This window comes from Pongo pygmaeus, chromosome 23, assembly GCF_028885625.2.
Source record: "Pongo pygmaeus isolate AG05252 chromosome 23, NHGRI_mPonPyg2-v2.0_pri, whole genome shotgun sequence".
Taxonomy (NCBI): Eukaryota; Metazoa; Chordata; class Mammalia; order Primates; family Hominidae; genus Pongo; species Pongo pygmaeus.
This window is the reverse complement of record NC_085931.1, coordinates 51334386-51357306: the sequence shown is the minus strand read 5'-3', so window position 1 is coordinate 51357306 and position 22921 is coordinate 51334386. Positions and strand designations below refer to the sequence as shown.

The window sequence follows — 22921 nt, the reverse complement described above, 5'->3', positions numbered from 1 at the left end:
GCCCATGGGGCCCAGACTGCCATTCTGCCTGGACCCAGTGCCCTGTGTCCAGCTGCCCTTGGCCTCCCTGACTCTTGACTGCCTTGCAGGTGGCAGAGCTGAAGCAGGAGCTGAAGTTGCGATCACTGCCTGTCTCAGGCACCAAAACTGAGCTGATTGAGCGCCTTCGAGCCTATCAAGACCAAATCAGCCCTGTCCCAGGAGCCCCCAAGGCCCCTGCCACCACCTCTATCCTGCACAAGGCTGGCGAGGTGGTGGTAGCCTTCCCGGCGGCCCGGCTGAGCACGGGGCCAGCCCTGGTGGCAGCAGGCCTGGCCCCAACTGAGGTGGTGGTGGCCACGGTGACCAGCAATGGAGTGGTGAAATTTGGCAGCACGGGCTCCACACCCCCCGTGTCTCCCACTCCCTCAGAGCGCTCACTGCTCAGCACGGGCGATGAAAATTCCACCCCCGGGGACACCTTTGGTGAGATGGTGACGTCACCTCTGACGCAGCTGACCCTGCAGGCCTCGCCACTGCAGATCCTCGTGAAGGAGGAGGGCCCCCGGGCCGGGTCCTGTTGCCTGAGCCCTGGGGGGCGGGCGGAGCTAGAGGGGCGCGACAAAGACCAGATGCTGCAGGAGAAAGACAAGCAGATTGAGGAGCTGACGCGCATGCTCCGGCAGAAGCAGCAGCTGGTGGAGCGGCTCAGGCTGCAGCTGGAGCAGGAGAAGCGAGCCCAGCAGCCCGCCCCTGCCCCCACCCCCACCCCCACCCCTGCCCCTCTCAGCACCCCAGTGAAGCAGGAGAACAGCTTCTCTAGCTGCCAGCTGAGCCGACAGCCCCTGGGCCCCGCTCACCCATTCAACCCCAGCCTGGCAGCCCCAACCACCAACCACATAGACCCTTGTGCTGCGGCCCCGGGGCCCCCGTCCGTGGTGGTGAAGCAAGAAGCCATGCAGCCTGAGCCCGAGCCGGTCCCCACCCCCCAGCTGCTTCTGGGGCCTCAGGGCCCTGGCCTCATCAAGGGGGTTGCACCTCCCACCCTCATCACTGACTCCACAGGGACCCACCTTGTCCTCACCGTGACCAATAAGAATGCAGACAGCCCTGGCCTGTCCAGTGGGAGCCCCCAGCAGGTACCTGGGTATGGGAGGAACCGGGCAGGGCCCAGAGGAGGTTGGGGAGAACATCTTGCTACAGCCCTCTTGGGCCAGGGGCCCCCTCGTGCTGGACATTTTGTGTTTGCTTCATTTAATCTTCCTTCACCAGGGGGGCACTGAGACTTAGGAAAGTTAAGAGACCTGCCTCAGACCCCCTAGCTGTAGGGCGGAGCCATTGGTGAGCTCCTCACCTCTGGCTGTTGAGACTAGAACATTTCGGCACCTCAGCAGCAGGACTCCTGAGCAGCCCATACCCAGGCTGGGCCTGCCCTAGTGCTGCTCTGTGGGGAGTGGCCAGTGAAGGTCAGAGGTAGCCTGCCCTGGGGAGAGGCTGTGGGGTCCTCTGGCCAGGATCCAGCTCAGGGTCCTCCCCTCAGAGAGGCCAGCTGTCCCCACCAAGGTATCAGCAGCGGAAAGCTCCCTCAGCAGACCCTCTCTCAGCCCAGCCACAGGTGAGGTTGCCCTAAGGCTTTATGTAGCCTCGTGGTCCTGCAGAACTTGGGGGTAGAGGAGACAGTGACAGGAACAGGTACTTCAGGATAGGAAACAGGGGTCCCTGAGCAGTCCCAAGCAGAGAAAGAAGCTGCAGAAATCTCGGGGTGACCAGCCCAGCCCAGAGACCTCTCCCAAACCTCAAGGAGCCAGGCACCCTCTGCAGGGTTGAGGGCCTCCCATCCTGTATTCCTTCTTACCTAGTGGCTTTCACGAAAGCTCCCTAAAAGCCAGTGACTCCCATCTTCGCTCCTAGAGTGTGAGAGGCCCTGGCCCTATCCCCACCCCCCGCCCCCCGCCCCCTGCGAGGCAGGTCTGCACCCCCCAGCCCCCTGGCCACTGGTCCTTTCCCTGCTCTCCTGTCCAGCCCTCGTCCCAGCCTGGCTCTCCAGCGCCTGCCCCCTCTGCCCAGATGGACCTGGAGCACCCACTGCAGCCCCTTTTTGGGACCCCCACTTCTCTGCTGAAGAAGGAACCACCTGGCTATGAGGAAGCCATGAGCCAGCAGCCCAAACAGCAGGTGAGGAAGGCGGGCTAGGCCTGGCCAGTGCTGGCAGCTGCCCTAGGCTGCTGGGCTGAGGCTCCTACAGCCCCACCCGGAGGAATAGGGGGCAGGTGAAGCCCAGCTTCAGGGTCAGAGAGGCCTTGGGGAGTGGGTCGTTAGGGGACGGGCTCCAGGAGTCCGGGCATGCCCATGGGTGCTGTGGATCTGGCTGCTTATTCTGGGGCAGAGGGAGGGGCCTCATTTGTAGTGCAGGCTGGGAGCCCCCATTCAAGATTTTTATCTTTTTTTTTTTTTCCTTTGTCCCACAGGAAAATGGTTCCTCAAGCCAGCAGATGGATGACCTGTTTGACATTCTGATTCAGAGCGGAGGTAACCCTAGGTCCCCTGCTGCCTCCCTGACGGCCTTCTCTGTTCTTAGGTGTCTGTAGCCCTGGGTTGGTTTGTTTTTATTGAATGCTTCCGTGCGTGACCAGTCTCGGGCAAGCATTGTGGGTGCAGTGGTGGCTGTGAGCCCTCCTGTCTCCAAGGCCTGGGTGAGAGGAACAGGGAAAGTGCTGTCCTTCAGCTGGGAGCACTGCCCCAAGGCCCTCGCCTGCCAATGAACAGAAGAGACATTTGCCCTTGTGGAGCTCACAGTGCAGCCTGGGGAGGTGGACAACAAATATAAGAAATAAGCAGATCATATGGAAGATCCGAGAGGAGCCTTAGGACAAAAATGGAGGGGAGGGAGAGGTCTGGGGAGCCTGGTGGGGAAGGTCTGGGATGTCTCCTGTGAGCAGGGGCAGCTGTGTGCATCTGTGCGGCCTTGGGAGTGCCTGGCGGGTTGGAGTGGAGTTGAGGAAAGGGGAAGAAGGCCTTTGTGGCCAGAGCATGCGTGGCCTCCTGGGCACCAGGGCAGGGTGGCTTTGGCCCCATTGTGTGGGAAGCCATCGCACAACCTTGAGCAGAAAAGGCCTGGTCTGATGCAGGACCCAGGTGATAGTAGCCATGCAAGGGCAGAAGCAGGGAGCCCCTGGTTGGGGGTGGCTGGAGAGCTGGGCTATGGCCCAGCAGGCAGCAGTGGCAGGCAGAGGAGCGGCTGGAGTCAGCCCCATTTGGAGAGAGCCAGGTTGGTGTCTTTATGGATGAGGTGGGGGGAGAGGGAAGGAACAGCCAAGGATGACTTCAGGGGCTGTGGCCTGAAGGGCCAGGGTGGAGTGGCCATTGATGGGGTGAGCTGGGGAGGGGGCACGTGTGGGACCACATTGCGCAGTCCCTGATGGGGTGTGTCACGAGACCAAATGGAGGGTTCACAGGGACAGTTGACATCAAGTGGCCTTTGTGAGAGAGGTCGGGGCTGGAGGCAGGAGTTGGGGTATTGTCACATCTAGATTGGCAGTTGCAGCTGGGAGGCTGCCCAGGGTGTGAGATGGGGGAGCAGAGGTTGAGGCTAAGCCCAGCCTTGGGGGTTGGGAGGACAAGCAGTGGCAAGGGTGCAGTGTCCTGGAAGCCAGCCATGGCCAAGGGAGCTGAGGACCGAGGCCTGGACATGGAAGCAGGCATCATGGGCACAACAGGAAGTCCATGAGAGGCCTGGGAGTAGGGTGTGGGCAGCTGTAGAGCTCCCTGAGAGGTTCCCCTGCAGAAGGGAGGAAGGAGGTAGGGCAGATGCTGGGCAGGAGACAGCGCGCGTCTGTGTGAGGGGACCCAGCTGGGAGTGGAAGATCCCAGACGACCCCGAGATGGTCCTGGGGAGGAGCTCACTGGCGGCAGCAGGCAAGAAGGCTGGGCCTGTGGTGCCGACGCTGGGCGGTGAGCGTGGACTTCTGAGTGTCTCAGTGGCTTCAGGAGGAGGAGGAGCGGCTGAGGGGTGCAGGCAAAGTGGGAGCTCAGCGTGGAACCACAGCTCTACCAGAGTGGACTTGATGTTGTGTGAATTTTATTTCAATTTAAGACAAGAGCTCACTCACTGGGGTTCCTGTGAGGTCTGCAATTCTCAAGCCTTAGGGAGAATCCCTGGGTCCTTGGGCTCTGAGGCGCATCTCTCACCAGTACAGGTGGCACTGAGGTGGCAGGTATGGGACCTGCTGTGAGGACGGCTGGGCTGGGCGCTCAGGAGCGAGGCCTTGGCGTGAGCTTCAGGAGGTTCCAAGGGAAGGAGGTGCTACCCCAGAGAGATTGTTCAAGAAGGAAAAGGGAACAGGCTTTGAACTCTAGCTTCTAAGGGATGGCAGAGAAAGGGAGATGGTGGGTGTGGGTGCTGCCTGCCGCCAAAGGGACACTGAAAAGTGGCCCAAGAGGTGGCAGTGATGCCAGAAGCAGGTGTTTGAAGAGAGAGGTCTGGGCAGGTGGTGGCAGCTGGGCAGGCAGCGACCTCCTTGCCTGGTGAGAGTGGCTGCAGGGCAAAGAGTGCATTCTGCCGGGACAGGAGGGGCCAGAACCCACAGGGATGGGGAGCAGGCCTGGTTTTTGCATAATTCTTTTTTTAGTTGTGGTGAGATAATAAAATTTGCCATTCTAACCATTTTTTAAATGTACAATTCAGAGGTATTAGGTCCATTCACAGTGTTGTGCAACTGTCACCCCTATCCACTCCAGAACTTCATCACCCCATAGGGAAACTGTACGCATTAGACAGTAACTCCCCATTCTCCCCAACTCCAGCCCTTGGCAGTCCCCATCCCATTTTCTCTATGGATTTGCCTATCGTGGGGACCTCACAGAAGTGGAATCACAATTTGTCCTTCTGTGTCTGGCTTATTTCACTCAGCATAATGTCCTCAGGGTCCATCTGTGTTGCAGCATGTGTCAGAATTTCACTCTTTTTAAAGGCTGAGTCATACCCCGTGGTGTGGATACACCACATTTTCTTCATCCATTCATCTGTGGCTGGACACCTGGGCTGTTTCCACCTTTTGGATGTTGTGAATGTCGGTGTGCAAGTGTCTGTCTTGAGTCCCTGCTTTCAGTTCTGGGCATAAACCTAGGGCTGGAATTGCCGGATCATATGGTAATTTCTTTTTTTTTTTTTCCTCGGAGACGGAGTCTCACTCTGTTGCCCAGGTTGGAGTGCAGTAGCGCGATCTTGGCTCACTGCAACCTCTGCCTCTCAGGTTCAAGCAATTCTCCTGCCTCAGCCTCTCGAGTAGCTGGGACTACAGGCACCCACCGCCACGCCCGGTCAATTTTTTTTGTATTTTTTAGTAGAGACGGGGTTTCATTGTGTTGCCCAGGCTGGTTTTGAACTCCTGAGCTCAGGCAGTCTGCCCGCCTCGGCCTCCCAAAGTGATAGGAGTACACGCATGAGCCAACGCGCCTGGCCTCATATGGTAACTTCTGTGTTTAACTTTTTGAGGAATCACTAAACTGTTTCCACTGCAGCTGTTACGTTTTACATTCACACTAGCAATGCACAAGGGTTCCAGTTTCTTCACCTCCTCACCAGCACTTCTTATTTTCAATTTTTTGATACAAGCCATCCTAATGGGTGTGAAGTGGTATCTTAGTTTGCATTTCTGTCATTTAGTGACGTGGAGCATCTTTTCATGTGCTGCCTGACCATTTGTGTATCTTCTATTGGAGAATGGCCGAGTCCTTTGCACATTTTTTTTATTTTTTAAAAATTGTGATAAATCGGCTGGGCATGGTGGCTCACACCTGTAATCCCAGCACTTTGGGAGGCTGAGGCAGGCAAATCACAAGGTCAGGAGATCGAGACCATCCTGGCTAACATGGTGAAACCCCGTCTTTACTAAAAAATACAACAAAATTATTTGGGCATGGTGGTGGGCGCCTATAGTCCCAGCACTTTGGGAGGCCAAGGCAGGCGGATCACGAGGTCGAGAGTTCGAGACCAGCTTGACCAACATGGTGAAAAAATTAGCCCGGTGTGGTGGCACATGCCTGTAATCTCAGGAGGGTGAGGCAGGAGAATTGCCTGAAAACAGGAGGCGGAGGTTGCAGTGAGCCAAGATTGCCCCACTGCACTGCAGCCTGGGCAACAGTGAGACTCAAGTCTCAAAAAAAAAAAAAAAATTGTGGTAAAATACACCTAAAATTTACCTTTTTTTGTTGTTTTTTGATAAAGATGGGGTCTTGCCTTGTTGCCCAGGCTGCTGTCAAACTCCTGGCTTGAAGCCAATCCTCCTGTCCCGGCCTCCCAAAGTGCTGCCATGATAGGTGTGAGCCACTGTGCCCAATCCATCATAACTTTTTTTTTTTTTTTTGAGACAGGGTGTCACTCTGTCCCCCAGGTTGGAGTGCAGTGGTGTAATCTTGGCTCACTGCAACCTCCGCCTCCCGGGTTCAAGCCATTCTCCTACCTCAGCCTCCTGAGTAGCTGGGATTACAGACGTGCACCACCATGCCCAGCTAATTTTTGTATTTTTAGTAGAGGTCGGGGTTTCACCATGTTGGCCTGGCTGGTCTCGAACTCCTGACCTCAAGTAATCCACCCCACTTGGCTTCCCAAAGTGCTGGGATTACAGGTGTGAGCCACTGCACCCAGCCCATTGTAACCATTTTTAAGTGCACAGTTCAGTAGTATTAAATACATTCATAATGTGTGCAGCCATCACTGCCATCCGTCTCCCTTTCTCTTGATCTCGTAAAACTGAAACTATCCCCATTAAACAGTAACTTCCCATTTGGCCCTTCCGCCAGCTGGTAACAACTGCCATTCTACTTTCTGTCTCTATGATTTTGACTAAGTGCAATCTTGAATTGTCTTTTGTGACAGGCTGTTGCACTAAGCATAGTATCAATTCCTTCATCCATTGATGGACATAGGTTGCTTCTACATTTTACTGTTGCGAATGCACTTATCAACACCTGTGTACAAATAGCTGAGACCCTGCTTCCAATTCTTTTGGGTATATGCCCAGCAGTGGAATTGCTAGATCATATGGTAACTCCATTTTTAAGTGTTGGAGGAACCTCCATACTGTTTTTCATAGCAGCTGCACCATTTTGCATTTCTACCACAGGGCACAAGGGCTCCAGTTTCTCTGTATCCTCACCAACACTTTCTTAAAAATTTAATTTTATAGTAGCCACTCCAGTGGGTTTGAGGTGTATCTCACTGTGGTCTCCCTCATGACTAGTAATATTGAGCTGTTTTCATGTGCTGTTGGCCATTTGTTTATCATCTTTGGAAAAATGTCTGTTCAAATCCTTTACCCATTCTTGATTCAAGTTTGGTTTTTTGTTGTTGAGTTTACAAGTTCTCTGTGTATTCCGGATATCACTTCTTTATCAAGTACGTGATTTGCAAATATTTTTGTAAATGGTGTGAGGTTGGGGTCCACCTTCATTCTTTTGCATGTAGATATACAGGCTTGGTTTCTGATATCTATTTACTCTCTTGATTGGCAGAAATTTCAGCAGATTTCAAGGAGCCACCATCCCCGAAGACAGTCTGTGGGTCCCCCCTGGCAGCACAGCTGTCCCCTTCTGCTGAGCTCCCCCAGGCTGCCCCACCTCCCCCAGGCTCACCCTCCCTCCCTGGGCGCTTGGAGGACTTCCTGGAGAGCAGCACGGGGCTGCCCCTGCTGACCAGTGGGCATGAGGGGCCAGAGCCCCTTTCCCTCATTGACGACCTCCATAGCCAGATGCTGAGCAGCACTGCCATCCTGGACCACCCCCCGTCACCCATGGACACCTCTGAATTGCACTTTGTTCCTGAGCCCAGCAGCACCATGGGCCTGGACCTGGCTGATGGCCACCTGGACAGCATGGACTGGCTGGAGCTGTCATCAGGTGGTACCGTGCTGAGCCTGGCCCCCCTCAGCACCACAGCCCCCAGCCTCTTCTCCACAGACTTCCTTGATGGCCATGATTTGCAGCTGCACTGGGATTCCTGCTTGTAGCTCTCTGGCTCAAGACTGGGGGTGGGGAAGGGGCTAGGAGCCGGGGTACTCCAGTGCGTGGCTCTCCTGCGTGATTCGGCCTCTCCACATGGTTGTGAGTCTTGACAATCACAGCTCCTGCTTTTTCCCTTCCCTGGGAGGCTAGAACAGAGAAGCCCCTACTCCTGGTTCAGTCCCACCCAGAGCAGAGGAGAGCAGCCCTGGCTCTCACGCTGGGGTTTTGGACACCTGGTCAGGGTCAGGGGCCAGTGTCTGGCTACAATTTGGCTAAGGTAGTGAAGCCCGGCCAGGAGGCTTCTCTTCTGACCCAGGGCTGAGACAGGTTAAGGGGTGAATCTCCTTCCTTTCTCTCCCTGCTTTGCTGTGAAGGGAGAAATTAGCCTGGGCCTCTACCCCCTATTCCCCATGTCTGCCAACCCCCGGGTCCCAGGGCTTCCTGCGATGGGGCTCCCTGCCATTTTAGTGTCTTGGTGTAGTGTAACCATTTAGTGGTTGGTTGGTGGCAACAATTTTCTGTACAGGTGTATATACCTCTCTATATTATATATCAACATACATATAGACATATATTTTTGGGGGGGGGGGGACAGGAGATGGGTGCAACTCCCTCCCATCCTACTCTCACAGAAGGGCCTGGAAGGCCACGGCTCCTGGGGGCTGGATGCAAGGTTACCCTTGAGCTGTGTGCCACAGTCTGGGGTCCAGTCTGGCATGCACCTACCCAGGCCCACCCATCACGTGTGATTGACATGTAGGTACCCTGCCACGGCCTGTGCCCCACCTGCCCTGCTTCCTGGCTCCTTATCAGTGCCATGAGGGCAGAGGTGCTACCTGGCCTTCCTGCCAGGAGCTCTCCACCCACTCACATTCCGTCCCTGCCACCTCACTGCAGCCAGCGTGGCCCTAGGACAGGAGGAGCTTCGGGCCCAGCTTCACCCTGCTGTGGGGCTGAGGGGTGGCCATGAGGTTGTGGCCAGCTCCTGCCCTGGGGCCACTGGCTTCACATTCTGGGCTGACTCATAGGGGAGCAGGGGTGGAGTCACCAAAACCAGTGCTGGGATAAAGATGGGGAAGGTGTGTGAACTTTTTAAAATAAAAACAAAAACACAGGCCTGTTAGTCCATCTTACTCAGTCCATGGAAGGGGTGGGTAGCACAGCTGGGTCCTGGGTCTGTTGTGTCCCAGCATCGGAGGGGCCAGGCAGTGCCTTCTAGACCACTCAAGGAAGGGCAGAACCTTGGACATGAATACAGCTCTGCAGCCCTAGCTGCACAGAAGACAGGGAGGTGCTTTCTCAAACACACAGTTTATTTATAAACCAAAGAGTCCAGGAGCCTACTAGCCACCCCCATCCCCTTCCCTCTTCCTGAGCAAAGACTGGCACAGACATGGCTCCCCCACCTCCTCACAAGGTTTTTGGTACAAACTGTGGTTTGGCCTAGAGCATCCCTAAGGACCCTGGTGGGGTAGGGCACCCTCTGCTCCCACCACCTGGGATGTGCTGGGGAACGTGGAGTGGGGCAGCCTGATATCCTGGGGCCCTGGCCAGGGCTCTGGAGCTGCTCTTTCCTGGGCTCTGCAGCTTGGGGTCCTGGGCCACCTCAGACGCAGGCCTGAGGAGTAGGGGGTCACCCGTCCACATCCCAGCTGAAGAGGTGGTGCTTCACCAGCATGTCCCGGACGCCCTCCTTCAGGGGCTGCTGTGCCTGCAAACAGGGCAGCCCCTCACCTCACAGGCCTTGGGCATGGCCGGGGTGGTTCCTAACCGCTGACACCAGCACTACGGGTTCCCACCTTAGCCACCCCGCAAACAGTTTGGGCAGCTCCATCAGTGGAGGCCCTATGAGGCCCACACCACCCACCTCTCTCTTCGCAGGGAGCTCCCAGTCCTGGGAGAGGCTGAAGGCAAAGCAGCAGAGGACTCTAGAGGTGAGGAGGGGGTGGTAAGGCTCTTGTCACCCCCAGCCAGCCCTTCCCGCCCCACCTCCATCCCCCAAGCCCAGTAAGGTCCTCACCGGAGCTCACACTTGATCTGGACCCAGCCCGGGCTGCGCAGGAAGGACCAGGGCTGGTACCACTTCTCCACTGTGGGCAGGCTGGAGCAGAGCACCTCCAGCCACAGGTGCAGCACCTGCTCACTGGGGACATGGCCAGGAGTGGGGAGCAGGGGGCAGCTCCAGGCCCTTCTGGCTGCAGCCATGGTGGAAGCCTCCGACCTGTCTCTCAGCAGCTCCCAGACCACCCTCTTTGGGGAAGGACCTGAGCCCCTGAGGTTCTTTGTCCTTTAGGGTTCCCTGTAAGGACCCCCCTGATGCTGGGCTGGGTCCCCCCACTCCAGGGCCTCCTCCAACCCCTTTTCCACACTCACTTGAGCCCCACGCAGATCAGTGAGCGGAGCTTCACATCCATTTGTGCGTGCACTGCATCGTGGGTCACGTTCACAGACTGCACAGCCTGGGGACAGCACCGTCAGCTGTCACTCAGGCTCCCCCACAGGCTAACCCGAGAGGTCTCTAGGGTCTGGCAGAGGAGGCCCTCCTTACCCGGTAGAGCAGCTCCTCCGGGGTCAGGACCTTGCCATCTTCATCCAACCTGAGGGGGCACCAAAGCTCCTGGGGTGCCGGGGCTGGGTTAGGCCCCGCCCTCCCACTGCTGGTGACCCCACCAGAAGAACCCGGGCCCAGTTACCTGAAGGTCTTACAGAGCACCAGGCGGGAATACACGGAGGCAAAGTCTCTCTCGACCTCCCGGCCTGCAGCCTGTGGGGACAGCACACGGTGTGAGTGTAGGGACAGGAAGATGCTGGTTCAAAGCCCTTGGGGCTGACTGGGCACCCGTCACCACCCTGCCAGCTCTTCCCATCCTCTCTGTAGGGCAGGAAGGGCCTAAGATGGGGACTAGGGGGCACAGCAGGGCTGGTGCAGGGTGGGGGTCATGGGCCCAGCCACTGACTTACCTCCTCGATAAACAGCCAGGGGTGGCAGGCGCCCCCAAGCAGGGATGGCTTCTTCAGTCCATGTTCGAACAGGGCCTTAAGGGCCGGGCAGAGGGTCCCTCGCACGAGGTCTGTGACGCCCTCCGTCACCGAGTCGTCCCCCGCGATGGAGTACTGATGGGAGGGATGGGTCTGAGAAAGCCCTGCCTGAGGCCTGCAGCCAGTCACCCTCCTCTGTCCTCTCTGCCATGCTACAGGCCAGGACTCACTGGGGACACAGGCCCTGGCTAGAAGGGTGCCAGCCATGCCTAGCCCGCCCACCCCCTCACCTCTTTGCTGCGCTCATCCAGGACTTCCACGAACTTGGCTGGAAACCAGCCTGTGGGAAAAACAGGCCCTGTAAGGAGCAACCACGAGGGCCGAGGACAGAGCAGACACAGCCCGCAGGCAGGCTGAGGCAGCGGGAAGCCCGCTCAGCTGCTTCAGGGACCTCAAGCCAGGCAGGGGTATAGAGGAGAACGGCCTGGCAGTGGCCAGGGCCACCCAAGTCTTCTGTGCCCACCCCCTCCTCCCTCTCCCAGCTCAAGAGCAGACCAAGGACCCCACCTCGTAGGCCGTTGAGCTCCCCCACCCAGCAGTGCTCGTCCTTCTGAGACACGATCTGCACAGGAGGAAAAACAGCAGGAACCAAAGCTGGGTACCCTGGGCCAGCGCCTCCTGCACCCCCGATATGACTCCTCAGCAACTAGGCCAGTCCAAGACCCCCTACATCTTCACAAGAGAAGCTCTTGACAGGGAAAGGGGTTGGGGTGGGGCTTGGTGGAGGGAGGCTGGGGAACCCGCCACAGCCTGAGGACCTGGTAGTCCAGCGCCCCACGCACTGTGATGATGTCGTTCTTGCGGAAGCCCAGCTCGTCATCGTCGTGCCGCTCAAAGTCCAGCAGGGCCTTGGCTCGGCGCCGGTGGCTGCGTGAACACGCCACGTAGTTCTCGTGGTCCCGCTGGTGGCTCTCCATGCTATAGTCTGGAGTCAGCTCCTGCCACAGTGAACACATGCCCACCAAGGGGGTTGGAGGAGTTAGGGCTGTGTTTGGTAGCAGCCCAGGGAGCTGGCGACTCACCACACTGCAGTTTTTGGGGTCTGTGCACTGGAAGTGGCGTGCCACACGCAGGATGGCTTCCCTGAGGTCAGCCACCAGTTCCGTCTGCTTGATGTTCTTGGCCTTGAGTGCCTCCAGGTCATCCTCCCCTAGGAGGCCCAGAGAGCAATGGTGACCACGGCCCACTCCAGGCCCCCGAGGAGGAAGCTCCACGTCCACATGAGCGTGAGGACAGACTCCCGCATGCCCACACTGCCTGGCACCCGCAGAGCTCTCACCGAAGAGCAGAGCAGTGATGGTGGACTTCCTCCGCTGGGTCCTGCGGCGAACAACCTGTACCATGAGGAGTGGGTCAGGGCAGTCCTGGCCCCCAGGAGGAAGAGAACCCACCAAGCCCTTGGCTTATACTGTCTCATCTGAAATGGCCTCTGATGCTGGCTCCGAGAATTGAAAACAGATAATCAGTTCAGAGCTGGGTCTGCCTTCCTCCAAAACTGTGCTAGGGTCAGAACCTGAGGTTCACAAAGCCCGAGGAGGCCTGGGTCACCCCACAGCTGTGGTCTGACTGGGCCAGGCTGGGGGGCAGAGCAGGAAGGGCTGGTTTGTTTCCCACAGCCCCCGCGCTCTGAACTTCAAGATGACCCCCTTCTCCCCGTGTGCTGTGGGCCAAGGTGTGGCCCCCCGATCCTGGGCCACCTGAGAGAGGTTGGTGAGGGTGCCGGCCCCCAGGAGCTGGCCCTGGTCTGCAATGAGATAGGCCAGGTGCTTGCGGCGCTGAGTCTCCACGGCCACATCGGTGAGGGAGCCGGCCAGCCGCATGGCCACCCCCAGAAGCAGCTCCGCATCCTCTATCTGCGACGGGATATCCGATAGTGTGTTGAAGATGGAGGCCGAGTTCTCTGACTGGATCAGCTCTTCCTCCTGGGCCATGCCAGGGCAGGATGGGGGAAGAAGGTTGTCACTGCAGGGACGTGGCACTGAGCTGATCCCAACCCCCATCCTCAGGGACCTGTTTGCCTTGGCACGGTTGTCAGGGGCCAGGGGGCTGGTCTTGCCTGGCCCAGGGAGGTCTCTCGCTCCCCTGCCCCCCTCTCGGGCTCCTACTCCTCAGCCTGAAGTGGGGCCGTGGAGCACCTTGAGGTGCAGCATGCCCAGCGTGAGCTGGAACAGCACCCGGGAGCCCTCGTAGAAAAACAGGTCCCAGATGCGCAGGAGCAGTTTGATGTCCACCACGCTGGCGAAGGCCGTGAGGAACCAGTGCAGTGTGATCAGGGACAGCTCTGTAAACACAGGAGCCAAAGCCGCTGGGGAGGAGGTGGCGGAAACCTCCCTCCCCAGAACTGCAGCAAGGTCCTCCCTGCTCAAGAGCAAAGGAGGGGAGGGGGCAGGGAACACCAGAGAACAAAATAGTGACAAAGACCATGGTTGGGGGGCTGTGCCCCATCCCTACTTGGCCACCCGCCTGAGTCCTCCAAGCTGCAGAATGGGAGCCAGTGGCTCAGGGGCGCCTTACCAATGTCATGCTCCTGGAGCAGTTTGTCCAGGCGAGGCAGGTACTGGACAATGAGGTGGCGCAGGACCCGCTGGTCAGTCTGGACGCCCAGTAGGGTGGTGCTGAAGTAGGAGGCGGGGAGCAGGTCCTCGATGATGGCAGACATCATCCAGAAGGCGTCCTCCTCCTCCAGGAACAACAGGAGGCAGGCGGCCACCTGGCCAGGGCACGGGGACAAGGACCCTTTACCCAGGTCTTTGTGCAAATTAGAAAAGGTGCCCCTACCCTAGGGAGACCAATTAGCAAAAGCCTCTTGGGGGGCACGCATGCTGGAACACAGGCCTTCCCTGGGCTGCTTTCCTTGGCCTGCCTCAGTTTCACACCCCTTGGGGGGCGCCTCTGCTTGCATAACATGCAGCTGCCCTGATCTTGGGGATGCCCCGGAGTGGGAGGCCACCCCTTGTTAGGGTCCTGGAGGGGGTCCTGGGGCTGCCACTGCCCTTTCTGGGGCTGTGCTCACCATGCCAGTGCCCTGGCAGTAGCCAATCTCTGGGTAGAGCCAGGCCAGGGCCCGGAGCACCCTGCGCAGGCGGGGCACCCCGATGCTACCCATGCTGGCGAAGCAGGCGTTGCTGGGCATGGTGCGGAGCAGGTCCTTCTCGATCTGTCAGGCAGCCATCAGCACCCACAATAACAAGACCTTGTGACACCCTGGGAGGGAGGCAGACCCCAGGCGGGCTTCTCCCCCAGGAATGGGGATTCCTTGTGTTCCTGGTCAAGGTCACTCCTCCTCCCTTCAGGGTCAGCTCCCAGCCAACGTGGAGCCGGGACATCAAATCCAGCTGGGACGCTTCATGCCAGACCGACTGAATGAGAACGTGTGGCCCAAAGCCTGGAGTCTATATTTAGAGTCCCCATCTGTTCCTAAAGTGGACCTGGGCTTGGGAACCCCATCTCCAAGCCTTTCCACAGCACTGATGGCCTTTTAGACAATTCTTTCTGTGGCCTGCAGAGGACCAAGGAAGGAGCAAGTATCCTCCCCCACCCCACAACAAGGGCACACTCTAAGAGCCCCAGGCAGGCTCCCTCTCTCCTGTGAGCCCACAGCCTCCAGCTCTTCCTGCACAGTGCCGCCGGCCTCACCTGCTTGGCAGCGATGGTCTCATCGTTGGAGCTGTTCTTCACAATCTCGCGGTAGGACAGCTCAGAGTTCCTCTTCTTCTGCAGGGCCCCAGAGAGCCGCATCCACAGCTGAGGGAAGGGAGCCGCAAGGGCACTCAGTCTTTCTCGTGACACCTGATCATGGGGCCAAGACCCTCTCAATACCCTGTGGGTCCCTGTGGCCACCTTACCTGTGGCCTCATGCCATGTGGGATGCCGGCCAGCACCAGGGAGCGGAGCTTCTCAGAGCGGGGTAGGGAGACTGCTATCTTGTCCCAGGTGAGATCCTCCACGTCGTGGTTATGGGTGAACTCCAGGTGGGCCTGCCACCGCAGCCTCTGCGGAGCATCCTCCATCAGAGGGGAGTTCGCCAGCAGACTGGAGCCAGGCTCATCACCTTCTGCCAAGAGAGAGCCGAGGAGGAAAGAAAAAGCATTCTCTACTACGTGTTCTCCAAGCAGCCAAGCCTCTGTCTTCAGGAGGGTCTGAGCTTCATGGCTCTAGGCCAGCTCTCTCCCCCCAGATCCAGATTCCCACAGCTAATGGCTTTCTGACAGCTCCAGGTGAGCATCTAACATGCACCCTATGAGGAGCAAAGCTCTTCACCTTCTCCTCAAAGCCACTCCTACCATAGTACTACCTGGATCCAGAAATGACACCTCCATTCTCCCGATGCTCAGCCTAAACCTTGGAGTCACCTCTGGCTCCTCCCTCGCCCAGACCCCACACTCAGTCCATCAGCAAACCCACAGGATTCCTTTACGCCTCACCACCCCTGACCATGGCCCTTGTCCAAGCCATTGTCCTTCATCCAGATCTCTGCAGTGGCCTCCCGCTGACCTCCCTGTTGCTACCCTCACCTCCCAAAGGCTGTTCTCCTCAGCAGCCGCAGAGACCCTTCCAAAATGCAAGTCAGATCACGCCACTCTGCTCAGAGCTGAGACTCAAAGCCAAGGGCCTTCCAGGGCTCCCTCAGCTGCTTCCTCTGGGCCGTGCCCACTCTGTCCTCACCCCCTGCCATTTTCCTCTTGCTCTCTCCACTCTAATGACATGGTCTGAAAGGGCCACTTCAGGGCCTTTTTATATATGATTTACTGCCCCTCTTCTCTATCCCTGGAAGTATTTTCCCAGCCCTTCTTGCTCCAGAATATTACATGCTTGTTTACTGCCTGTCTCCCTCACTAAAATGAGAACTCCATGCAGTTGAGACCACCTTCAGTTTTGTTCGAGGGCCTGCGGGGGGATGCAGCTGTGGAGACTGCACCACCCACAGTTGGGTTCATGAGATATTTGTTGAATGAATGAGGTCAAGCTCTCCTGTGGCAGCCCAGCAATCCCTGGGTGAGCTCCGCAGACAGCCTCATCCTTATTCACCCAAAAGCCAATCCCTGGGTGAGCTCCGCAGACAGCCTCGTCCTTATTCACCCAAAAGCCAATCCCTCAGCCCAGCTTTCAAAAACACCAACTTTAATGATTTTACCTACAGTAAAATGCACAGATGTTAGGTGTACATTTTGGTGTATAAACAAATGTCTGAACATTGTCCCCATCAAGCAGTCTCAGTTCCAAGGTGTAACAGTGAACACTCTGACTCCAGTGACCCAGCCAAACACAGATACTTCCATCATACCACCAAGTTCCCTGTGTCCATCTCAACCCAAACCTTTAACCTGCAAATACCTGCCTACGAATCAGAAGAACAAGGAAAACTTTTGTCAGAATTGGAAACGTGAGTGACCTGAAGGTGATTAGTTGCAGTCAATTAAAATGTCCTAGCCACAGTTCCGGCCTGGCAGATGGCCTTCCCAATAGCCCACTCAGGACCAAAAGGTCCATTTACAGTAGAAAACAACAGAAATGGACTAGAGACTCAGTTATAGAAAAGTGGTTATCCAAATACTGTACGTTCATTATAATAGGATATTATACAGCCATTGAAAATATGCTTTTTTCTTTTTTGAGACAGAGTTTTGCTCTTGTTGCCCAGGCTAGAGTGCAGTGGTGCAGTCTCGGCTCACTGCAACCACCACCTCCTGGGTTCAAGAGATTCTCCTGCCTCAGCCTTCCAAGTAGCTGGGATTATAGTCGCACACCATCACACCTGGCAAATTTTGTATTTTTAGTAGAGATGGGGTTTCACCATGTTAGCCAGGTGAACTCTTGGCCTCAAGTGATCCACCCACCTCAGCCTCCCAAAGTGCTGGGATTACAGGCGTGAGCCACCACGTCCAGCCTGAATTTTTCAACTTCTTACAGTGAACACTTCTTACAGTGAACACGATTGCTTTTACTGTCAGGTGAGGATCAGTAAAATTTATCTCAAAAAAAGCAGAGGTCTCCCATACTTATAAGAGTATCACCCTCAGATATACTCTGTCCTTAAATCTGGAACCCTGACGCATCAGGGCTCAGCTATCACAGGCCGGGTAATTCCAGTCAAGGGAGCGGAGTCCTCCCCAAAGAACATCAGCAAGATGACACACAAAAGGGGCTCAAGTTTACCTTCCTTGTACACACGGAAACCAAACTCATCGTAGTAGAACTCTCGTTGCTCTGCTGACTCTTCCTTCTAGAATCAGGATGAGGTTGAAGTCAGTTGTCTGTCCCCTGGTTGGGGGCCTCAGGTCTGAAAGATGCCACCCACAGGGTTGCCTGCTACAATCCCACCCAGCCTTCAGGCTCAGATCAAAGGCTACTCTTCCAGAAGCCGCCTCTGGTTACCACGCAACCTTCTCTGAACCCTCTAGCATTTTCTCAACCTTCTGTTTTCCTTGTTCTTCTCAGAGGTCAAAGATAATAAAATCAAGGCAAGAAACATGTTTTATGCAGCTGTGTCCCTATAATACTGAGAGCATAGTGCCACAGTGGTTGATTCACACAGGCACATGCAGCTAAGATACCATCTCTGGTGGGGAACCCATAACCCTGTGTGAGTTGGCCACCTCTTCCTGGGCAGCCTGCAGAGCTGGGTCCCCTTCATACCGCAGCGTGGGAGCACAGCAGGCTGGTGCCTGGCTAACTGCTATACCTGCGTGTACTTGGCCAAGATCTCCTGGGGCCATATGCTCGGAGTCAGGGCTGAGAAAGGGCCACAGGCAGGTGTATGGCTTCCTAAAACCAAAGAGGACCAGGAGAACAATCAAGAAAATGCAGAGGCAGGCCAGGCGTGGTGGCTCACGCCTGTAATCTCAGTAATTTGGGAGGCCGAGGTGGGCAGATCACCTGAGGTCAGGAGTTTGAGACCAGCCTGGCCAACATGGTGAAACCCATCTCTACTAAAAATACAAAATTAGCTGGGCATGGTGGCACATGCCTGTAATCCCAGCTACTTGGGAGGCAGGAGAATAGCTTGAACCTGGGAAGCGGAGGTTGCAGTGAGCAAGGATCGTGCCATTGCGCTCCAGCCTGGGCAACAAGAGCGAAACTCTGCCTCCAAAAAAAAAAAAAAAAAGAAAGAAAGAAAGAAAAAAGAAAATGCAGAGGCAAAATTCAAATCAGGAAATACCCTCTCCCTCTAAGAGCACCAGCATTAAAGGGACTGGCCCATCTCAAGCGTGATGGGTAGGGAAGGAGCAGAATGAAAGAAACCTCCTAGAAATCAGCAAATTTCTGGAGAAGAGGGGGAAGAAACAGCAGCACATTACAAAACATGACCAAACTTCATCTTCCGGCCTCTTTCTCCACCTGAGGAGTGCAGATCTGCGGGCTGGAGAGCTGGAGGAGGAGAGTTGGAGAGCAGAGCTGAGAAGGAAGTTTTAGTAACTTTCTCAGCCAGCCAGAAGCCTTCCCTACCATCTCCACCACTCTTATCTGGATGCTGTTTTAAGGAAAACAAGCCAGCTTCCATCCCTCTGGCTCCTCTGTGAGAGCTTCAAACCCCGTTTCCAAGTCCAGCCCCTGCCTCTACCTGACATTGTGCTGGTAGGCTGGCAAGTCTTCTGCAGCTCCAATCTTAGAAGTCTCCTATCCTGCTATCTTAGAGCTGGAAGGCTCCTCAGGCTTCATCTGGTCCAGAATCATCTGCCCTGTTAGAAGAGCAAAGAGGAAAGTCATTCTATTTTTTTTTTAAATTTTTTTTTAGACAGAGTCTTGCTTGGTCACCCAGGCTGGAGTACAGTGGTGCAATCTCAGCTCACTGCAACCTCTGCCTCCTGGGTTCAAGAGATTCTTCTGCCTCAGCCTCCCGAGTAGCTGGGACTACAGGGGTGCACCACCACACCCGGCTGATTTTTGTCTTTTTAGTAGAGACGGGGTTTCACCATATTGGCCAGGCTGGTCTTGAACTCCTGACCTCGTGATGCCCCCCGCCTCGGCCTCCCAAAGTGTTGGGATTACAGGCGCGAGCCACCGCACCCGGCCTGAGGAAAGTCATTCTACAGCACCCTCTCTCCTACAAAGAGGAGTCCTTTCCACCCACACTCTGATTTTGCTAGCCTAGAGGCAGTGGGAACTGAAGTCCTTGCCATTGTTTAACAAGGGAAGGGGGAAAAAAAAATCACACTTTGCCCATTTTAATTTTTGTTTATTATTTTTTGAGGCAGGGTCTTGCTCTGTGGCCCAGGCTTGAGTGCAGTGGCTCGATCTTGGCTCACTGCAGCCTCCGCCTCCCGGGCTCAAGTGATCTTCCCACCTCAGCCTCCCAAGTAGCTGGGACTACAGGCACGCACCACCATGCCTGGCTAATTTTTGTATTTTTGTGTAGAGAGGGGTTTTTGCCATGTTGCCCAAGCTGGTCTTGAACTCCCGGGCTCAAGCAGTCTGCCTGCCCTGGCCTCCCAAAGTGCTGGGATTACAGGCTGCACCAGGCCTTTGCCCATTTGTAAATTGGGTTTCCTTTTTTTTTTTTTTTTTTTTTTTTTGGAGACAGAGTCTCATTCTGTCACTCAGGCTGGAGTGCAGTAGCGAAATCATAGCTCACTGCATTCTTGAACTCCTGGGCTCAAGTGATCCTCCTACCTCAGGCCCCCAAGTAGCTGGGATTACAGGTGTGAGCCACCGTTCCCAGCAGCTATTTGTCTTTTTTTTTTTTTTGAGACAGGGTCTCACTCTGTCACCCACGCTGCAGTGCAGGGGCACAATCACAGCTCACTGCAGCCTTGACCTCCTAGGCTCATGGGATCCTCCCACCTCAGCATCCCAAGTATCTGGGACTGTAGGCACACGCCACCACGCCTGGCTAATTTTTGTATTTCTTGTGGATATAGAGTTTCACCATGTTGCCCAGGCTGGTCTCGGACTCCTAAGCTCAACAGATCCGCCTGCTTCAGCCTCCCAAAGTGCTGGGATTACAAGCGTGAGCACCGCCCCCGGCCAAGCCTTTCACTTCTAACCACAGAATGGAAGCCTCTCACTCTATGAAAGGAAGTGGAGGTAACAACGAGATGTGGTTGAAAGATTTCAAGACAAGTTACATTCCGTTTTTGAAATCATATTTACCTAAACCTGGCACTGAAGAAAAATTTACTTTTGCCATTTTTCAGACAATGAGAATTCAGAAATGACCGTTGTTATCCTGGTCCTTAACAGAACCTCTTCTCCATGCTATCTGCCATGGAATTCTGGTGTTGGGAATTCTAGATAAATTGGGAAGAATTAGGTAAGTGAGAAGCAAAAAAGAGGAAAATCAAACCACCACTTCAAAGGAGCTGTGAGAAAATCCCAGTTCTCTTTAAAGACATACAAGTGTGGGGGCAAAAATAGCTCCTGTGGGCAGCTCAGCTGTGTCCCGGCCTCTGCTCCTGCCCCAGACACACACTGGCCAAGCCACGTTTAGGATAATGGCCACAGCAGAACATTCCTGACTGTTATAGAGGCTTCGGTACCCAAATGGGAGAGACACTCCCTCCTGCTTCCAGACATGCCCGCTGAGAACCAGATGGCAGAACCTGCTTCCCCAACAGGCCAGCCATCCCCTGGTTGGTTGGTCCTGTGTGAAGAGAATGGAATTTTAATGTCTTCCTTCAGTGTAAAATATATGTGATATAGGGTTTCCCTCAGAACTATGAGCTGGATGATTACATATTTTTACATTAAAGAGACTGAGCTAGAAGTTTTAAAAAGCATGTCATGTCATCATTCAATCCTTACAACACATTTATTCCTTACACAACAGAAAATAAGCCAAGAAGAGACTGATAGTTTCCAAATGGACTCCCAAAACTTTGCCCTGCCACACCATGCAACCCCACCCTGTGAAATGACAGACACATGGCCACCAGCTAGATGGCCCTGGGAATGGAACCCAGTGCTCTATTACGCCTCCCGCTGGCTTGGAGCCTGAGATGCCAAATGGCTGTGGCAGAACAACCACGTGTCAGCCTTGGGAGGGAGTGGGCTCAGCGCTCATCCTCTGCACTATAATTAAAAGTAAAGACATCTCGGCTGGGCGCGGTGGCTCACGCCTGTAATCCCAGCACTTTGAGAGGCTGAGGTGGGCAGATCACTTGAGGCCAGAAGTTTGAGACCAGCTTGGCCACCATGGTGAAACCCTGTCTCTACTAAAAATACAAAAAAATTAGCCAGGCATGGTGGTGCATCCCTGTAATCGCAGCTACTTGAGAGGCTGAGGCACGAGAATTGCTTGAACCCGGGAGGCGGAGGTTGCAGTGAGCCAAGATCGCACCACTGCCCTCCAGCCTGGGTGACAGAGTGAGACTCTGTCTCAAAAAAAAAAGGAAAGACATCTCCAGTCCAATCCTAGCTCTGCTACTCGTGTAGCAGAGTGGGCCCGTGCCCACTTGTTATAACCATGGGCAAGTTTACTTCACGTCTGTATCAGTTTTCTTTTCAATAGAATGGAATAATAATACCTATGCCTTACTGTGGTTATGAGGATTACGTGAGACGATGCAAATAAGGCCTTTAGCACACTGCCTGACACATAAGTACTCAATAAGTATCAGACAATTAGTAGTCCTAAAAATTTCTAGAAAGTTATTGTTAATATATGGACCCTCCTCATTGAGGTATACTAAAAACTATGTTGAACCATATTAAATTGCTGATATTCATCCATTACAGCTTACAAAAATGACAACTGTGTATGGTTCAACGTAGCATGTCCCAGTTGAGAGCATGAGAAAGACTCCTCATCACCATCGGCCCCAGAGGCAGGGGTTTGGTTGGTTGTTCTGAAAGGGCAGAGTAAAAGTGTGACGGAGCACCTGCAGGCTGCTTGTAGCGGAGAAATCAGCTACATCTGGCTGTGGAGGCCTGAAGGGGCTGGGAAGGCCCACTCAGGAGTCGCTCCCCTTTCCTGATCTTGGCTGTCCTCCCACTCATTCATTCATCAGCAAATGGGGACTGAGCACCCCTAAGAGCCAGGCAGCTTCTAAGGGCTGGGACGCAACAGTGGGGGAAAAAGCCCCAACCCTTACATTAGAGAATCAAATGACAGGCTGGGCCCGGTGGCTCATGCCTGTAATCCCAGCACTTTGGGAGGCCGAGGTGGGTGGATCACCTGAGGTCGGGAGATTGAGACCATCCTGGCCAACATGGTGAAACCCTGTCCTACTAAAAATACAAAAATTAGCTGGGCGTGGTGGCGTGTGCCTGTAGTCCCAGCTACTCAGGAGGCCGAGGCAGGAGAATCGCTTGAACCCGGGGGGCAGAGGTTGCAGTGAGTTGAGATGGCGCCACTGCATTCCAGCCTGGCGACAGAGACTCCGTTTCAAAAAAAAAAAAGAATCGGATGATAAACACAGAAATAGATTGTGATAACTAACTACAGTGCTGCAAGGAAAAATAAAGGTCAAGGTGTGGAGAGTATCAGAAGAGAGGGGATTTATATCAAGCATTCAGGAGAAGCTCTTTAAGAATAAGGGTTAGGGACACCTGAGCAAAAACCAAAAGGAACTGAGGGCTCATGGCTACCTGAGGGAAAGGAGATCCAGGGAGAAGCAGCCCCAAGTTGGGAGCACACTGGGCACGCTGAAACAGCCACAAGGCAGCCAGCAGGCTGGAGGGGCTGGGGAATGAGAAGGAAAAGAGTGGGAAGAAACAGTCTGCACGGTGGGAGAAGATACAGCAGGGGGCTACGAGGCCTCACAGTGTGGTGGAGATTCTGGGCTTCATCCTCAGTGAGCTGGGAAAGTAGGGGAGGGCTCTGAGCCCTCTCTGGCCATCTTGCAGAGGTGGTGGTGGACATAGAGGAGGCTGTTAGATTAGTCAGGGTGAAAGGTATGTTGACTTTCCTATAGTGGGAACACTGAGAAATGGTCAGATTATGGATATATTTTATCGTATTTAT

At 55.1% G+C, this 22921-nt stretch overlaps 2 protein-coding genes and 1 long non-coding RNA gene across 17 annotated transcripts in view; 2 read left to right on the top strand and 1 right to left on the bottom strand.

Annotated features, from left to right (window-relative positions):
- Window positions 1-9095, top strand: part of MRTFA (myocardin related transcription factor A) — a 137624-nt gene extending 128529 nt beyond the window's left edge. For all 3 annotated transcript variants that reach the window (XM_054469573.1, XM_054469570.2, XM_054469571.2), the window contains 4 exons: window positions 90-1118; window positions 2002-2154; window positions 2448-2508; window positions 7492-9095. In XM_054469573.1, the coding sequence (XP_054325548.1) occupies window positions 90-1118; window positions 2002-2154; window positions 2448-2508; window positions 7492-7985 (1737 nt within the window). In that variant the 3' untranslated portion in view covers window positions 7986-9095. The remainder of the gene's footprint in view (window positions 1-89; window positions 1119-2001; window positions 2155-2447; window positions 2509-7491) is intronic.
- Window positions 8495-22921, bottom strand: part of SGSM3 (small G protein signaling modulator 3) — a 40939-nt gene continuing 26512 nt past the window's right edge. Inside the window, exons 2-23 of one of the 13 annotated variants that reach the window (XM_063662949.1) lie at window positions 18581-18698; window positions 18358-18387; window positions 17702-17784; window positions 17176-17242; window positions 14865-15073; window positions 14656-14763; window positions 14033-14176; window positions 13534-13729; window positions 13155-13300; window positions 12717-12941; window positions 12299-12353; window positions 12042-12169; window positions 11802-11957; window positions 11527-11581; window positions 11250-11299; window positions 10942-11094; window positions 10674-10744; window positions 10529-10577; window positions 10354-10439; window positions 10001-10123; window positions 9848-9908; window positions 9095-9252 (exon numbers count right to left, since the gene is read on the bottom strand). In XM_063662949.1, the coding sequence (XP_063519019.1) occupies window positions 9205-9252; window positions 9848-9908; window positions 10001-10123; window positions 10354-10439; window positions 10529-10577; window positions 10674-10744; window positions 10942-11094; window positions 11250-11299; window positions 11527-11581; window positions 11802-11957; window positions 12042-12169; window positions 12299-12353; window positions 12717-12941; window positions 13155-13300; window positions 13534-13729; window positions 14033-14176; window positions 14656-14763; window positions 14865-15073; window positions 17176-17242; window positions 17702-17784; window positions 18358-18387; window positions 18581-18587 (2250 nt within the window). In that variant the 5' untranslated portion in view covers window positions 18588-18698 and the 3' untranslated portion in view covers window positions 9095-9204. Of the gene's footprint in view, window positions 9253-9272; window positions 9692-9847; window positions 9909-10000; window positions 10440-10528; window positions 10598-10673; window positions 10745-10941; window positions 11095-11249; window positions 11300-11526; window positions 11582-11801; window positions 11958-12041; window positions 12170-12298; window positions 12354-12716; window positions 12942-13154; window positions 13301-13533; window positions 13730-14032; window positions 14177-14655; window positions 14764-14864; window positions 15074-17175; window positions 17243-17701; window positions 17785-18357; window positions 18388-18580; window positions 18699-22921 lie in introns of those variants that run through there. The other 12 variants (XM_063662951.1, XM_054469577.2, XM_054469582.2 and 9 more) reach the window with 12 other exon arrangements.
- On the top strand, window positions 14953-20732 carry LOC134739288 (uncharacterized). The gene is made up of 3 exons (XR_010125902.1): window positions 14953-15236; window positions 19878-20043; window positions 20154-20732. It is a non-coding gene; the product is annotated as an uncharacterized LOC134739288 (long non-coding RNA).